This window comes from Tursiops truncatus, chromosome 19 (genome assembly GCF_011762595.2).
Source record: "Tursiops truncatus isolate mTurTru1 chromosome 19, mTurTru1.mat.Y, whole genome shotgun sequence".
NCBI classification, from domain to species: domain Eukaryota; kingdom Metazoa; phylum Chordata; class Mammalia; order Artiodactyla; family Delphinidae; genus Tursiops; species Tursiops truncatus.
Genome location: NC_047052.1, coordinates 51,457,124 through 51,475,238, shown reverse-complemented (window position 1 = coordinate 51,475,238; position 18,115 = coordinate 51,457,124). Strand labels below are relative to the sequence as shown.

At 49.5% G+C, this 18,115-nt stretch overlaps 1 protein-coding gene and 1 long non-coding RNA gene across 12 annotated transcripts; both read right to left on the bottom strand.

Moving 5' to 3' along the window:
• Nucleotides 1-111: 111 nt before the first annotated feature.
• FCGRT (Fc gamma receptor and transporter) lies at nucleotides 112-9,399 on the bottom strand. Of its 11 annotated transcripts, none has more exons than XM_033844237.2 (7): nucleotides 9,272-9,395; nucleotides 8,776-8,862; nucleotides 8,184-8,543; nucleotides 7,786-8,061; nucleotides 1,827-2,096; nucleotides 978-1,094; nucleotides 112-594 (listed from the first exon to the last, which is right to left on the bottom strand). In XM_033844237.2, the coding sequence occupies exons 2-7, from the start codon at nucleotides 8,846-8,848 to the stop codon at nucleotides 515-517; spliced, it is 1,176 nt and encodes a 391-aa protein (XP_033700128.1). In that variant the 5' UTR covers nucleotides 8,849-8,862; nucleotides 9,272-9,395; the 3' UTR covers nucleotides 112-514. The 11 variants fall into 11 exon arrangements, with proteins under 11 accessions (XP_033700128.1, XP_033700130.1, XP_033700132.1 ...); XM_033844239.2 differs by having other exon boundaries at nucleotides 8,184-8,477; nucleotides 9,272-9,394; XM_033844241.2 differs by having other exon boundaries at nucleotides 8,184-8,435; nucleotides 9,272-9,392.
• Nucleotides 9,400-10,645: 1,246 nt separating this feature from the next.
• Nucleotides 10,646-18,113, bottom strand: LOC141277167 (uncharacterized). Its single transcript, XR_012328065.1, has 3 exons — nucleotides 17,606-18,113; nucleotides 16,750-16,803; nucleotides 10,646-12,610 (listed from the first exon to the last, which is right to left on the bottom strand). It is a non-coding gene; the product is annotated as an uncharacterized lncRNA (long non-coding RNA).
• Between the last annotated feature and the right edge of the window lie 2 nt (nucleotides 18,114-18,115).

Sequence of the window (18,115 nt, the reverse complement as noted above, 5' to 3'; positions counted from 1 at the left end):
GAAGCCTGAGGAGGCTTTCCTTTCCCTCAAGGAGGGAATAACTCTTCCGTTCCTCCAAGGAGTCAGGTCAGACTCCAAGCCAAGAATTCCTCAAAATGCCGGGCACAAACATCCAGTAATTATTTGTGAAATTTATTAAAAATATATGACTTGGTATATAAAATTGGTAGATTCCACTATGGCAACAAATTAGCCTCAGGAGAGATTTGAAGCCCAAGGCTTACACCATTTATTCCCCCCACAATTTCCTAAAAAGTTGAAACGATGAGAACACAATGATTCGGGCCCAAACCCATGTTATATGTGGAGGTGGAAGAGAGCCATATATATCAGGAGGGGAAACTGAGGCAGGCCACAGAAGGAGAAATTCAGAGGGCAGACATCGGGCTCCTTCTGGAGGCTCAGAAATACCAGGATTCCAAGAGGTCTCACAGCATGAAAAGGACCTGACTACATTAGCTGGTAGCAGCCAGGATGGGGGACGATCCGCAGTCGCTGCGAATGCATTTATATCCTAAGATTCAGCTTCCTTGGACAGGCCAGGAGTGGGTAGGAGGGCCCCTACATCGTCCCCACGGAAAGAGATCCAAGGGTCTGAGGAAAGAGGGAAGGGGGAGAGATTAGAATCTTTGAAATCCTCTGGGTCTCTGACTTCCCCTCGTGTGTGTGTGTGTGTGTGTGTGTGTGTGTGTGTGTGTGTGTGTGTGTGTGTGTGTGTGTGTGTGTGTGTGTGTGTGTGTGTGTGTGTGTGTGTGTGTGTGTGTGTGTGTGTGTGTGTGTGTGTCTCAGTCTCTGTCTTACCCTGTGGGTTTCTATACTCTCTGAGTCTGTTTCACCCCTCCAGTTTTCTGTCCCCACCACTCTCTGCGTCTCTGTCCCTCTCTGTCTAGACCTCTGTCCCCCCAGGAATGTGTCTCCCTCTTTTTGGGGCATCTCTGTCCCTCTCTCTGAGGCACTTCCCTCTTCCTGTCCCACACCTGGCAGCCCCTTCCTCATCCTCCTCCACAGAAGAGCTCCTCCTGCAGCCACTGTCATGAGCAGTAAGAAGCCGATGACGATTCCAACCACTGGCACCGAGGACTTGACTGGTGATTCTGCAGCCAGAGAATGTTGTGATATATTTAATGGACCCTCCAGCACATCTGAGTCAGGACAGGGGACTGGGGGTTCTCAGTCCCTCCCAAGCTCAGAGATCCCAGCACCAAGTTTTGGGGGAGTGGAAAGGCCACTCACATGATGTTCTAGGTCTAGAAAGCCCCCAGGTTGTATGTAAGAACCAGCCATAGCAAGAGGGGTCTCAGTCACTCTGGTCAAGAGACCTGTAGCAGCAGGGTGGGTGGTGTTCCAAATTGTAGAGGAGGGGTGGGCACAGAGCAGTAGAACATCAGACTCATAGAGGATTGGCAGCAGCAGACAACGAACGGTCAGACTCCATGAAGACTAGCAGCAGCAGGACGGAAGGTGGTCAGACTTAGGGAGGACTTTCCATAGTGGTTAATGGGTGGCCCGACTCAATGAGGCCAGCAGCAGCAGGACGGAAGGTGGTCAGAATTAGGGAGGACTTTCCATAGTGGTTAATGGGTGGCCCGACTCAATGAGGCCAGCAGCAGCAGGATGAAAGGCACTCAGACTTGGGGAGGCAAGCAACACAGGACAAAAGGCTGTCAGGCTTTGGAAGAACTGGCAGTGGTGAGGCAGAAAACAGTCAGACGCAAGAAGAACTAGCAGCAGTGGAGTGGAAGGTGGTCAGACTCAGGAAGGACTGCTGCAGTAGAGGGAGAAAAGGCAACCAGAAGCAGGGAGCATCACCCCCAGCGGGACCTCACCCAGCTCCACAGTGAGGGGCTGGGCCAGCCCTGCATGCTGCACCACGCAGCAGTAGTGGTGCTCGTCGCCACTCTTGACTGTCAGTGATGACCAGGCGTGGAAGGAGCCATCGCCGTTGGGGCCAATGTCACCCTCACCAGAGCCAGCTGCCATCCCATTCCGTAAGAATCGCAGCTGCAGCTCAGGTGGGTAGAAGGAGAAGGCGCTGCAGGTGAGCACAGAAAAGCCAGGGCTGCCCGGTCGGGCCTTCAGGCGCATGGAGGGTGGTTCTGCAGACAAAGAGGCAGACAGGCCTAAGTCCCAGGCCCATGAACCCCCAAGGCCAGGCCCAGGGTTGGAGAGGGACATAGAGAGGACTCGATTCCTTCCACTCTATCCAGGAGGCCCCACCACGTGACCTGCGACTTCCTGAGCCTAGAGAATATAATGGTAAAGGGGGAAGGGCCTTCCCAGGGGTACAGAGACCCAACCTGTCCACCATGAGGGTATCCATCTCTCACCCAGTCCTTCCTACAATGACACATACTGAGCATCTACCATGTGATGTGCCCGGCACTCTTCTAGGCACTGGGGATACAGCAGTGAACAAGACAGACAAAAGTCCCTGTACTCATGGAGCTTGTGTTCTAATGAGGGGAGAGAGACGATTATTTGTGTACATGTAAATAAAATGGAAAGAGTTTATGAAAGTGTGATGAGGGAAAATAAGACAGACCCAACAGTCATTCAAAAGATAGTAAGAGAGGGACTTCCCTGGTGGCGCAGTGGTTAAGAATCCATCTGCCAATGCATGGGACATGGGTTCGATCCCTGGTCCGGGAAGATCCTGCATGCCACGGAGCAACTAAACCCATGTGCCACAACTACTGAGCCTGCATTCTAGAGCCCGCGAGCCACAACTACTGAGCCCGCGTGTTGCAACTACTGAAGCCCACGCACCTAGAGCCCATGCTCTGCAACAAGAGGAGCCACCGCAATGAGAAACCCGCGCACCACAATGAAGAGTAGCCCTCGCTTGCTACAACAGGAGAAAGCCCGTGTGCAGCAACGAAAACCCAACACAGCCAAAAAAAGAAAGAAAAGATAGTAAGAGGATATGAAAAATTTCATGGGCTTCCCTGGTGGCGCAGTGGTTGAGAGTCTGCCTGCCGATGCTGGGGACACGGGTTCGTGCCCTGGTCCGGGAGGATCCCACATGCCACAGAGCGGCTGGGCCCGTGAGCCATGGCCGCTGAGCCTGCGCGTCCAGAGCCTGTGCTCCGCAGCGGGAGAGGCCACAACAGTGAGAGGCCTGCGTACCACAAAAAAAAAAAAAAAAAAAAAATTCATGCCAGCGCATTTGAAATTTAAATGACCTGGACAAATTCCTGAGAAACACAACCTTCTCAAACTGACACAAAAAGAAGTTTTACAATTGAATAGTAATCCTGTAACTATTTAAAATTTTTAATCAATAATTTAAAACTTTTCTACAAATAAAATTCCAGGTCCAAGGCCTTCCCTAGTGGCGCAGTGGTTAAGACTCTGCGCTCCCAATGCAGGGGCCCCGGGTTTGATCCCTGGTCAGGGAAATCGATCCCATATGTATGCCACAACCAAGAGTTCTTCCCAACTAAGACCCAGCGCAACCAAATAAATAAATAAAATAAATATTTTAAAAATAAATAAATAAATAGAACAACCTTCTTTAAAAAAAAAAATCCAGGTCTGGATGACATAATTAATGAACTATACAAAACAACTAAGGAAGAAATATACCACTTTTTTTTTTTTTTTCGGTCGCGGGCCTCTCACTGTTGTGGCCTCTCCCGTTGCGGAGCACAGGCTCCGGATGCGCAGGCTCAGCGGCTATGGCTCACGGGCCTACCCGCTCTGTGGCATGTGGGATCTTCCCGGACTGGGGCACGAACCCGTGTCCCCTGCATGGGCAGGCGGACTGTCAACCGCTGCGTCACCAGGGAAGCCGGAAATATACCACTCTTACACAAATTTTTCCAGGGAACAGAAAAAGAAGAAACCATTCCCAGCACATTTTATGAAGCCAATGTACCTTAATAACAAAACCTCACAAGGACATAACAAGAAAGGGAATTTAAGGCCAATATCACTCATGTAAATACACTCAAAGTCTCTAAAAATATTAGAAAATAGAATCAAGCAACTTATATAAAGGATAACACATTATGATCAAGTGAAGTTTATTCCAGGAATTCAAGGTTGGTTTAACATTTGAAAGTCAGCTAATACAACTCACTACGTTAGAATAAAAGGGACAAAGCAAATGGTCACTTGATAAAATTCAGCACCGTTCAAAATAAAAAAATAAAACAGAAAAACTCTTAGAAAATGGGCAGAAGACCTAAATAGACATTTCACCAAGGAAGACATACAGATGGCCAAGAGGCACATGAAAAGATGCTCAACATCACTAATCATTAGAGAAATGCAAATCAAAACTACAGTGAGGTATCACCTCACGCCCAGTCAGAATGGCCATTATTAAAAAATCTGGAAACAATAAATGCTGGAGAGGGTGTGGTGAAAAGGGAACCCTCCTGTACTGTTGGGGTAGGAATGTAAATTGATACAGCCACTATGGAGAACAGTATGGAGGTTCCTTAAAACACTGAAAATGGAACTACCATATGACCCAGCAATCCCACTACTGAGCATATACCCTGAAAAAACCATAATTCAAAAAGAGACAATGTACCACAATGTTCATTGCAGCACTACTTACAGTAGCCAGGACATGGAACCAACCTAAATGTCCATCGACAGATGAATGGATAAAGAAGATGCGGCACATGTATACAATGGAATATTACTCAGCCATAGAAAGAAACGAAATCGAGTTATTTGAAGTGAGGCGGATGGACCTAGAGTTCGGCATACAGAGTGAAGTAAGTCAGAAAGAGAAAAACAAATACCGTATGCTAACACATATATATGGAATCTAAAAAAAAAAAAAAAAATGGTAGCGATGAACCTAATTGCAGGGCAGGAATAAAGAGGTAGACATAGAAAATGAACTTGAGGACTTGGGGTGGGAGGGGCAAACTGGGGCAAAGTGAGAGTAACATGACATATATACACTACCGAATGTAAAATAGTTGGCTGGTGGGAAGTAGCAGCATAGCACAGGGAGATCGGCTCAGCTCAGTGCTTTGCGATGACCTAGAGGGGTGGGATAGGAAGGATGGAGGGAGGCTCAAGAGGGAGGGGATGTGGGGACGTGTGTATGCATATGGCTGATTCACTTTGTTGTGCAATAGGAACTAACACAGTATTGTGAAGCAATTATACTCCAATAAAGATCTATTAAAGAAAAAAATATTGAGGGCTTCCCTGATGGCGCAGTGGTTAAGAATCCTCCTGCCAATGCAGGTGACACGGGTTCGATCCCTGGCCCGGGAAGATGCCACATGCCACGGAGCAACTGAGCCCTTGCGCTACAACTCCTGAGCCTGTGCTCTAGAGCCCGTGAGCCACAACTACTGAAGCCTATGTGCCTAGAGGCCATGCTCTGCAACAAGAGAAGCCACCGCAATGAGAAGCCCACACACCACAACGAAGAGTAGCCTCCGCTCACCGCAACTAGAGAAAGCCCGCGCACAGCAACGAAGACCCAACACAGCCAAAAATAAAAACAAATAAATAAATAAATTTATATATTTTTTAAATTGAAAGAAAAAAAAACTCTTAGCAAACTAGGAGTTGGAGGAAACTTCCTTAATTCATCGAAGGGCATCAACATAAAAATCTATAACTAACATAATACTTAATAGTAAAACGCTGAATGCTTTCCCTGTGAGTTTGAGACTACAAGATGTTCATTATCACCACTCTATTCAACATTGTACTGGGGATCCTAAGATAAGAAAAATAAATAAAATTTACTAAAACTAGAAAAGAAAATAAATAAAACATGTCAAATATGACATGATCCGAAAGAATCTAGGAAAAATTAATAGCAGTAAGTGAATTCAGCAAAGTTTCTGAATACAAGGAAAATATATAAAACTCAATAGTATTTCTATAAACCAATAGTATTTCTATAAACTACAAACTATAAGAAAATGAAATTTTTAGAATTACCATTTACAGAAGCATCAAAAAATGTCTAATACTTAGGGAAAAAAATCTAACCAAAGGGGTGTAAGACCTCTACACTGAAAACTACAAAATATTACGGAGAGAAAATAAAGGATATCTAAACAAGTAGAGGGATATACTGTATTCATGGATTCGAAAACTTAATATTGTTAAGGTGTCAATTCTCCCCAAACTAATCTATAGATACAACTCAATCACTATTGAAATCCCAACAGAAGTTTTGGCAGAAATTGACAAGCAGAAATGTGTCTAGAGATGCAAATGACATGGCATAATCAAGGCAATAAAACTGAAGAACTTAACTGCTAGATATCAAAACTTTCTATAAAGCTACATTAATCAAGAGAGTGAGGTATTGGCTGAATTTAAGTCCAATAATCAGTGGACTAGAAGAGAGAGACAAAAAAAAAAAGAAAGAAAGGAAGAGAGGGACTTCCTTTGCCGTCCAGCACAGGTTCCATACCTGGTTGGGGAAATAGGATCCCACAGGCCGTGCAGCACGGCCAAAATAAAAAATTAATTAATTGAGGGGACTACCCTGGTGGTCCAGTGGTGAAGACTCCATGCTCCCAAGGCAGGGGACCCGGGTTCGATCCCTGGTCAGGGAACTAGATCCCGCATGCCACAACTAAAGATCCCTCGTGCCGCAACTAAGACCCAGCACAGCCAAATAAATAAATAAATGTGTTTTTTTTTAAAGTTAAAAAATTAATTGAGCCGTGTATTTTAGGTAAGTAAGTCACACCTCAATAAAAAACAAAACAAAACAAAACAAAACAAAGAAAGATGCTATAATGAATGAATGGACAAAACAGTGGCATGAGAGATAATAATGGGGGTGGGATGGTACTTCCTAGCCAGGGTGGTCAGGGAGGGCCCTGCTGAAGAGCTGACATCCAAGGTCAAACCTCAAGCATGAGAAGGACCCAGTCATGGTTGGATCCCAAGGAAGAGAATCAAAAGCAGAGCGAACAGCAGATGCAAAGGCCCTGAGGAAGGAAAGAACCTGACATATTGGAGGAAAGGGAGAAGGCCACTGTCGTTGGGCGTATTGTGAAATTACAGTGGTGGAAGGCAGCCAGACCATGAGGAGCTTGCAGGCCTTGGAACAGAATCTGGATTTTAGTCTAAGACTAGTGGGGATCTATGGGACAGTTTTAAGCACTGGTGGGATGGGAGTTCATTTATGTTTTTAAAACATTCTTCTGGCTGCTAGGTGGAGGACTGCCTACATTGAGGGCCGAGATGGAAGTAGGAATTGCACTGTGGGGGAGGCTGAGGACAAGACAGCTGTAACTACAGCCCTTAAGTTCCCCTGCCGTGTGTGTAATTATAGCTCAGAGTGACATACGCTGTGTGTAACAGAGGTCACACAAGATCTTGTGGGTGTCCAAAAGAGGCAAGCGAAAGCCTCATGGGCCAGAGTGGAACCTGACACCGGTGGCATCCGGCACCAGTGCAACTGGCAAAGGTGAAGAAATGGGAGGCCTGGTGTGAGCTGAAGGGGCTCCGGGTGATTCTGTCTGGCCAAATGGAGCAGATGGAGAAACGTTGAGGCTGAGGAGAGGGACAGAGGCCATGCCACATGGCGTCTCAATGCCCGGCTGAGGGGCCTGAGCTGTGCCCCAAGGGCTCTAGGAGCCACAGGAGGGCCGCGTGCAGGAGAGGGGCAGGGGCAGCTTGGGGTGGAGAAAGACCCTCTGGGACATGATTGCAGGAAAGCGGGGTAGACTGAAGCCTGGAGGCTGGGGAGGAGAGGCTGGGGAAGAAGATGAGGCCTTGGGCAGGGCTGTGGGGATGAAGGGGTCCGTGGGCGTCAGGACTCTCAGCGGGGTTGCTCACCCTTCCACTCCAGGTTGCCTCGGCCCCTCTCCAGATGCCCCAGCAGCCGGTGGGGGCAGGAGTAGAGCAGGAAGGTCTTCTCCTTGTTGACTGCCTCGGGCTGCTGCGTCCACTTGATACTGATGGTCTGGGACTCAGGCCAGTCCCCATCCCAGGTGCCCAGCTTGGGGTCAAACATCATGAACTCCTCGCCATTCAGGGCGAACTTGGCCACAGGCACCGAGACATTGTCAGGGCCCAACTCACAGCCCAACAGGCCCTGCAGGGTGTAGGGACCTGGGATGCCCAAACACAGATGAGCAGGGCCCAGGAGCAGGGGCCTTGGTCCCCTCCTCCCTCAGACCCAGGATCCAGGCCCCAGCACCGTCCATCCTCAGACTCAGGAGTTCCAGTCTCACCTCCTTCCCCTAAAACTTGGAGAGCTTCGAGGAAGAGCTTCTCCTTGCTCCTCAGGTCTGTGGTCTCTTTCTCCCAATACCAGGACACCTGGCTTTCCCAGACCCAAGCGCCGTAGGGCTCAGCCTCAGCCCGCAGGTTATTGTAGCTCAGGTACTGCTGTGGACCCAGCCAGCCCGACACCCAGAAGGCAGGAGTCCCCGAGGCGGGGGCGGACACGGCCGTGAAGTGGTACAGGAGGGAGCGATGGCTCTCTGCCGGAGACACAGGTGAAGAGAGCAGATGGGCCGGGGTACCTAGATGGGAGCAGGACAGACACCCCGAGAGAGAAAAGACCCCACCGCAGATAGAGGGGTCGGAACCTGAGAGGAGGGCCAGACCCGGAGAGAGGGACAGAGACCCAGTAAGAAGGGGACAGGTGTTTCCCAGACACACCGCCAGAGGGAGGAGATCGTGAGAAACGAAGTCAAATGAGGCAAAGAAGGAAGCGCCTGGCTCGAGTGGGACCACAGATTTCGCTTCCTTTGCTCTTTTCCCGGAGGGCGCCACCTCCCTCGTCCGCGGCAGCCCCGGCGCCCCCCCGAGCCCCCTCACCTGCACTCAACGTCCCAGGCAGGAGGACGAGCAGCAGACCGAGCCCCCAGGGCTGAGGCCGGCGGACCCGCATCCTCAATGGGAGACCTGGGGCGGGAGCGGGCGCGTGACTCCTCCGGACCCCCGCCCCGCCCCTCCCTCCCTCCCCCAGCTCCCGCTCGGCTCCCCTCGGCCACCCCGCGCGCCAGCGACTGCGGGTGGAGGGGTTCGATCCCGGAGGATGACAACAAGGCCCTCCTCCTCGATGAACTTTCACCCCTTAATTGGATCCGAGCTGGTTAATTAGTTACAGAGCCTGGATAGGCTGAGAGTCCTCGCTCGGAGTTCGGCCCCGCCTCCTCCTCCTCCCTCAGACACGCGGGTCCCGGCCCCCCCCTCCGCGCCCCTCCTCCCTCAAACCCCAAAGTCCAGATCCCCGGCTCCCTCCTCCCTGAGACCCTGGAGTCCGGGCGCCCGGCCCTCTCCACCCTCGGTCTTGGGCCCCAGCTCTGCTCACGGCAGCCACGATCCCTTCCCTCCTGCGGCCCCAGCTGGCTCCCGTGACTAGAGACCCCAGTTCCTCTCTCACATCCTGTCCGGAGACGGCTCCTCGACTCCAGGAATATCCAACCCCGCCCCCCAGCTGCAGGGCACACCCCGGGCCCTGGGCCCAGCCTGAGTGTTGGTCTCTGCCTCTCTCTAGAAACTTGTGTCTTTTTTTTTTTTTCTCTCTCTCTGTTGCTTTTCTTATCTTGAGGGTGTCAGCCACCCAGCAAATTCATGACGAAGTTGGGAATCAACATTATCGGAGTCCCAAACTGGGAGGTCTGTGTGCGTCCCCTTCTTAGGTCGCTGTCTATCCCCACCACCCCCAACGCCCGTCACTAGCTCCTGCTGTGATAAAAGTCCTCCAGATACTTCCACACTTCCTCCTTCCAACCCCTCCCCCAAGGGGCCCCTTAAAGTGCGCCTGCAGTTCTTTAATATCTTCTGATATGACCTCAATAACGCACAGACCCAGTATACTCTATCATGCTTCGGGGCACCCTCCAACCACCCACCGGCAGCCCACACTCCTGCTATAATGCTCCCATTCATTTGTTTTACTGTGGTAAAGTGCACAAAACAAAGGAGTTACTATTGGTTACATTTCGTGCATTCACAATGTTGTGCAACCATCACCGCTATCTAGTTCCAGAACTTTTTCATCACCCCAAAGGGGACCCTAGAGACGTTAAGGGGCCCCTGCTCCCCCCAGCCCCTGGCAACCACAAATTTACTTTCTCTCTCTATGGATTTTGCCTATTCTGGACGTTTCAGATGAATGGAATCCTACAATATTGTGGCATTTTGTGTCTGGCTTTTCATTTAGCATACTGTTTTTGTTTGTTTTTGGTCGCGCTGCATGGCTTGTGGAAGATCTCAGTGAAAGCACGGAGCCCTAACCACTGGACGGCCAGGGAATGCCCCAGAAGATTGTTTTCAAGATTTATCCACATGGTAGCCTGTATCAGGACTTCGTTCCTTCTTATGGGCGGATAGTTTTTTTTTTTTTTTTGAATTTTACTTTGTTTTTTATACAGCAGGTTCTTATTAGTTACCTATTTTGTATATATTAGTGTATATATGTCAATCCCAATCTCCCAATTCATCAGGTGGATAGTATTCTATTGTAGGGACTGACCACATTTCATTCATTCATTCATCAACTGACGGACATTTAGGTTGTTTCCACTGTTTGGCTATTGTGAATAATGCTGCTGTGAACATTTGTGTACAAGTTTTTTGTTTTGTTTTGTTTTTGCATAGCTGTATTCAATTCTTTTGGGTATATACCCAGGAGTGGACTTGCTAGGTGGTCATATGATGTATTAGTCAGGGTTTTCTGGAGGAACAGAATCAACAGGATATATATATATATATATATATATACACATATATAAAGAGACTTGGTATAAGGAATTGGCGCACGTGATTGTGGAGACTTGGTGAGTTCAAAATCTGATAGGGATGGCCGGCAGGCTGGGGACTCTGGAAAGAGTTACATTTCAAGTCTAAAGGCAGGCAGTCTGGAAAACCAAGAAGAGTTCATCTTGCAGATGAAATCCAAAGGCAGTCTGCTCTCAGTGTTCCCCTTTGCTTGCTGGGGGGAGGGGAGTTTTCCACCTTCAACTGATTGGATGAGGCCCACCCACATTTTGAAGAGTGGTCGGCTTTACTCAGAGCCCGCTGATTTCTGTGTAAATCTCATCCCAAACACCCTCACAGAAACATCCAGAGTAATGTTGGACCAAACAACCGGGCACTGTGGCCCAGCCAAGTTGACACATGGGTTAAACGATGACAGATGGTAAATCTATGTTCAACTAAGTGAGGGACCTCTGTTCATTTCATGACTCTCCCTGGGTCCTGCTAGAATATCCACTAAGATCCACCCTGATGCTGAAGGATCCCGCTTTCATGTCCCATGAGTCCTAAAATACCTTGGGGAACTTGCCATGCCCAACCGTCACCTCTACGTCCCTTGGGATCCAGCTGTCTCCGGAGCACCATTCCAGCCCCTGGGCTCTCATTTTAAAGGCCCTCAGGACCCTACTCTGATGTTCCTTGGACCGCTTCGCCACCAGAGAAGTCCCTGGTTATCCATTTTAAATAAAGCAGTGTGTACATTTCAATCCCACACTCCCTAACTGTCCCTTCCCCCCACCCTTCCCCCCTGGTAACCTAAGTCTGTGAGTCTGATTCTGTTTTGTAAATAAGTTCACTTGTATCATTTATTTTTAGATTCTGCCTGTAAGAGATATCATACCATATTTCTCTTTCTCTGTCTGACTTACTTCACTCAGTATGACAATCTCTAGGTCCATCCATGTTGCATGTGGCATTATTTCATTCTTTTTAACGGCTGTGTAATATTCCATTGTATATATGTACCGCATCTTCTTTAACCACTCCTCTGTTAATGGACATAACTAATTTTAACACTGGTGTCCCTGGAGTTCTCCTGGACCATCACCAGAGGCCACTACCATGCCCCTGGGTCTCTGAAAATCTCAGGTTCCCACCCCCAAGCTCCTTGGGTCCCAGATAGTATCCTGAGACCCAGTGATAGAGTCTTCAGGAGGCTACACCAACATCCCACAGAGTTGGCCACGCCATCCCTGAATCCTGCTAAATCAGTCCTGAGCCCTCGCAGAACAATTGCTGTGACCCACTCAGGAACGGCCACAAAGTGCCCTCAGCCCCAGGCTCGCTCCCTGCTGCCGAACCTGAGCGAATCCTTCAGGTTCTGTCAGAAAGCTGAGCGGGGCTCCCCAGGCCCACTCCTGGGTTCTCTCTATTACTATCTCTCACCAGGCCCTGCCCTATCCAGAACCTCCCCATGAAAGACAGATAGACACAGAGAGATGGATAGATAGGTAGGTAGGTAAGGAGGTAGATAGATGATAGATAGAAAAATAGGCAGATAGGTTGGTAGGCAGGCAGTCAGGCAGACAGACAGACCGACGGACAGATGGATGCTAGAAAAATAGAGACAGACGGACAAAACAGACGGACAAATAGGTAGGTAGGCAGGTAGACAGATAGACAGACAGATAGAAAAATAGAAACAGGGACTTCCCTGGTGGTGCAGTGGTTAAGAATCCGCCCAACAATGCAGGGGACACGGGTTCCATCCCTGGTCCGGGAAGATTCCACATGCTGTGGAGCAAATAAGCCCGTGGGCCACAACTACTGAGCCCACGGGCCACAACTACTGAAGCCCACATACATAGAGCCCGTGCTCCGCAACAAGAGAAGCCACCGCAATGAGAAGCCTGTGCACCTCAATGAAGAGTAGCCCCCCTCTCCGCAACTAGAGAAAGTCCAGGCACAGCAACAAAGACCCAATGCCACCAAAAAAAAAAAAAAAAAAAAGAAAAGAAAAGAAAAACAGAAACAATTAGACAGACTCTCTAGGACATTCTATAACATCCCTACCAGGCAAGAAACTTTCCGCATTTCCCAGGAACTTGCTGTTGTGGCCCCTCATCCAGCTGGATTGCTGCTCCCTCATCCTGAGACCCCACTAAAAAAGGACCCTCAGGGAATTCCCTGGCAGTCCAGTGGTTAGGACTCTGCGCTTTCACTGCCGTGGCCCGGGGTGGATCCCTGGTTGGGGAATCCCACAAGCTGCCTGGTGCGACCTAAGAATAAAAAAAAGGACTTCCCTGGTGGCGCGGTGGTTAAGAATCCCCCTGCCAATGCAGGCGACACGGGTTTGAGCCCTGGTGCAGGAAGATCCTACATGCTGCGGAGCAACTAAGCCTGTGTGCCACAGCTACTGAGCCTGTGCTATACAGCCCGCAAGCCACAACTACTGAGCCCGTGCTCTGCAACAGGAGAAGCCACCGCAGTGAGAGTAGCCCCCGCTCACCACAACTAGAGAAAGCCTGTGCGCAGCAACGAAGACCCAATGCAGCCAAAAGTAAATAAATAAATAAATAAAATTAAAAATAAATAAATAAAATAAAAATTTAAAAATAGTTTTTAAAAAAAGGGCCCTCAGGTCCTGCTACACGCTCTGTGTAACCCCTTTTGATACCCTGAGTCCTACTCCAATGGCTCACACAGCCTGTAGGATTCTCCTCTATTGCCTAGGACCCTAAAATAATGCCACCAGAGCCCTGATGACAAGCCCTTGGGTTCCTGTCACTATGCTCCCAGGACCCAAGTACATTGCCCCTGGGGGCCTTGCCAGTGGTCCCAGGTCCATCTGTGATGCTCACATCCCTCTGCAGCTCCTGCTTTACCCAGCCCTGGGTAGTTCCTCTAGGTGTCCTCAATTCTACTACAATGTCCCATTGGTGTCACTTCAACACCTCTCAGGACCCCTAATCTACCTGTCCTGCCAAAAAGTCCTTTGGTTCCTGTTAACACGTCCCCAGGATCCTGCAATACTCCCACTGCATGCTCAGAAGGTCCCCTGGATCCTGCTAAAATATGTCTAGTCTTCCCTCATGTGGCCTTGAGGGTCACCAAAATGAACTTGGGGTGTCCTCTCTAAGCCCTAGGGGCCCTGCCAGGACCCTATTAGAATGCCTCTAGCCTTACCATGAAGTGTGTTTTTTGGGGTCACGCTGTGCAGCATGCCAGATCTCAGTTCCCCAACCAGGGATTGAACCCATGCCCCCTGCAGTGGAAGCTTGGAGTCCTAACCACTGGACCGCCAGGGAAGTCCCACCAGGAAGTCTTTAGGGTCCTGCTAAAACATACCAAAGGCCTGCTATTCTGTGTTCTATGGCGCTCTGGGAAAATTCCCACAGGCTTTTATCCATGCGTCCTAGGATCCTGCATCAGTGGCCGTCCACAGTGGGTCTAGAATGTTGTATTAGTGTCCTATGGCTGCTGTAACCGATCACCACAGACTTAGTGGCTTAAAATAACACAAACATGTTCTTACAGTTCTGGAGGTCAGACATCTAAAATGGGTCTGCAAGACTATTCCTTCTGGAGGCTCCAGGGAAGAATCCATTTCTTTGCCTTTTCCAGCTGCTAGAGGTCGCCTGCATTCCTTGGCTTGTGGCCCCTTCCTCCATCTTCAAAGCCAGCACCTTCTCTCCTCTCTGACTTCTGTGGTCCTCCTTACAACTCTCTGACTCTGATCCTCTGCCTCCCTCTTATAAGGACCCTTGTGATGACATTGGTCCCACCTGGATAATCCAAGATCATCTCTGCATCCTGAATTTAATCACATCTGCAAAGTCCCTTTTATCATACAAGGTCACATAATCACAGGTTTTGGAGGATTAGGGCACAGACATCTTTGAGGGATCCTTATCCAGCCTACCACAGTCAAGGTCATGGAAGGTGCCCTCCCGTGCCCCTGCTGTAAAGTCCCCATTCTGACCTCCTCTCCCTCCTGTTAGAATGGTCTCAGGGTTTAGCCATGAGGCCTCTCAGAGGTCGGCCTGAACATTCCCCATAATGTCCCTCCTTCCTGCTACAAAAGAAAAAGCCCTCAAGGTCCCTTAATACCCACTGGGAATCCCTGCTAAGTATCCTGGGGTCCTGCTGTGTCTTCAGGGACCATTTACAGCATCTGTTGGCTGTCTCCTGTCTTATCCCCAGTGTCCTATGCTCTAATGATCCCTGCCTACACCTCCCCCCTTTTTTTCTTTTGGGGGGTGTGGCACGCACCGTGCAGCTTGAAGGGATTGAACCTGGGCCACAACAGTGAAAGCACCGAGTCCTAACCACTGGACCACCAGGGAAGTCCCTCCGCCTATGCCCTTTAGATCCCCTGGGGGCCTACTATCATGTCCTCAGGGGCCCATCATAAAGCAATAGAAAGCCCCAGCAGGACAATTACTAATGTGCAGGGCCCAGTGATAAATGAAAACGTGGGGCCCTTCGTTCCGACTTCAAAACTAACCAAGCGCGGGTCCCTTTGGAACAACTGCTTGAACAGCGTGGAGCGCTCACCCATGAAGCCGCCTTGGTCCCTGGGGACTGCCCCTGGCAGCTCCAAGCTTTCTCCCTGAATCACCACCTTAACATCCGCCCCTCCTCTCTGCACCTGCACTGTAGTGCCCCCTACTGACCCCAGGAAGCAATCACACCTGAGTTCAAGACCAAATCCTGCCTCTTCCAGGTGGGCTTCTCTGAGCCTCAGTTTCTTTATCTGTGAAATGGGATAATAATCGTACCTACTTTGGCAGAGAGGCTTTAATGACTCACAGGTTTGGCACAAGGCACATAGTAGAGCATAGTAATAACCTGTTCCCCATACTGCCCCCCCACCTCAGGATGCTGTTAAGGTCCCCAGCGGTGCACTTGATGGTAGGCTCGCAGACACCAGGCCCTGGATCTGTCTTGCTCACTCTTGCATCCCCAGGGGCCAGCACAGGAAACATTAGCAGAATGAATGAAGCCAACAATGAATGACCCTGGGCTGGTTTAATATGTCCCATAACTTTTCTAGAACGGCCTTGGTATCCTGTTAGAATGTTCTAGCAGAATCTATATTCACCCCTGAAACAATCCGTGGGTCTGGGAGCTGGGACTTCCTATAATGTGAGACCCCAGGGTTTTCCCTTGATGCGCTCAGGGCAGTGTTAAAATATAGCAGCAGGGCTGCTCAAACATATGAACCTGCTCCGATCCCCTTTCCCTAGACTCCACTCACAGACCTCAGGGCCAGTTAAATGAATCCTGGTGCCCGCTCCACACATAATACTCACGCGCCAGCTCTCATACAACCTGGGTGTCGCAACCGCCAACAGAACCTGCTACAAGACCCTGAGGTCCCACTATAATCCATCATTACTACGTCCTGCTGTAATACCGCAGGGGGCTGCAGTGACGCTCGCCAGTATGACTACAGTAGAACAATCCTGTGGTCTGCTGTGACAGATGTGAGGCCATGATACATTATGATATAACCAATATCTGCCCTGTTTTCATGTAACAGGCCTGACACCCGCTGTCATCATAAGCCAGGACCCTGCTATGAAATTGCGCTTGGAGCTAATTTCCCTGCAAAATGGCCACTGGGGCCTCCTGTAAGAGGCATACGATAGAATATTCCAGAAGCATGCTAAAATAGTCTCAAGATCCCATGACAAACCACTAGGATTTGCTATAGTAGACCCAGGGTTCCACAACCATTTAATACCTCTGGGGCTACCTGCCAAAGACTCTTGTCCTTGGGCCTGTCCAAAGGGACTCAGGGCCTGCTACACCAAGACATCACTGGGCTTTGTTCTAACAATAGGCTCAGGAATGCGACATAACCACTTCCCTAAGAAGTATCACTTACTGGAACTAGTTCTACCGCAAACAACACAGGTGAGCATATTTCATCCTCCCAATGGGGCAGGGAGGCAAGATTTTACAGATTAGGAAACTGAAGCTCTGTGGTTCTCGGGGGAGTCAAGCCCAAGGTCCCAAGGTCATGCAGCTAATGACAGCAGGGCTAGAATCTGGAACAGAGCCCGCAGGCTTAATGCTTACATTTGGAGGTTTCTCAGCATGTTCACTGCTTCCGGTTACTCCATGCCTTGAGACCTAGTGTAAACAGATAGGTTAGGGGGTCCCCGGAAAAAAAGAACCAGGAGTGGCTTTCTTGACATAAGAGAAGCCATTCTGGCTTAAGCCGTTTTGTGATCTAAGCCTGGCTGCAATGCTTGCCCTTGAACAGGTCTCAGTAATCCTTGATCTTAAGGGAAGTTAGGGAACAAAGAGAAAAGGAAAAGCAGTCAAAGAAACAATAGTTCAACAATAATCAGAGTCCTAATTCCTCCTCAAGGGATGTACAGAACAGTCTGATACAGTTTTTGAGCTCTTCAGGAACTAAGGCCCCCAGCCAGGTGAAGGACAGAAAAATGTTGACCCTCCTGACTTCAATCAACTAAAGCTTGGACCCTGGCGACCTTTGCCCCAATTCTGTGCTGAATTCTCTGCTCCAGCCCCCTCATGAATATGCATGTCGTCTTAGCTTAAAACTTCCCCAATTTTGCTGTTGGAGAGGCACTGCTTTGGGAAAGATCCCCGGTGTTCTCCTTACTTGCCGCAGGTAATAAATCCTTCGTTCTCCTGATGTTTCGCTCTGTGTGTCTTTTGACTCGACACCCACCAAGAGGTGAACCCAGTTTTTGGGTAACACTAGGAGTCAAGCCTGGCCTGTGAGAACGTGAGGATTTAACTTTAAATGGACTCACTCCAGGAGTTACCTGGCGGTCCAGTGGCTAGGACTCCGCGCCCTCACTGTCAAGGGCCTGGGTTTGATCCCTGGTCAGGGAATGGTGCAGCCAAAACTAAACAAATAAATAAATAAATTCACTCAACTAAACATGTTTGGAGCACCTACAATCTGTTCCAGGCGCTGGGGCTGCAGAGATTCCGTGTCTTCTTGGAGTTTGTATTCCAGGGGTCAACAGGTAAACAAATAAACGTGCCGTATCATACAGGATTTGTACAGCAAATATGCCATAAACGGGTTTTCCTGTCTATGTAAGACATTCAAGCAGGGAAGGGAGATTGGGAGGGTTGGAGGTTCTCCAAGTGGAAAGAGGTTGGTGAGAATTAGAGATTAAGGGATGAGGGAGGGAGCCAGGTGGAAGCCTGGTGTTAGAGGTTCCTCGGGGCAGAGGGCGCAGCCAGTGCAAAGGCAGGAGGGCGCAAGTCAGGGGTGCAGGCAGAGTGAGGATGGGGGCAGGCAGGTAGGCAGAGGGGAAGCTCTGAGGCTGTGACCTGGGCCTAGGAGTTGAATCTCTAGCTGTCACAGTTCTCTAAGAAAGGCAGGTAAAGTCCTCTCCCACTCATCAGGCCAGAGAAATGGTACAGCCCGGGGAGACTTCTCCTTGGAGTTTGTGAGCTG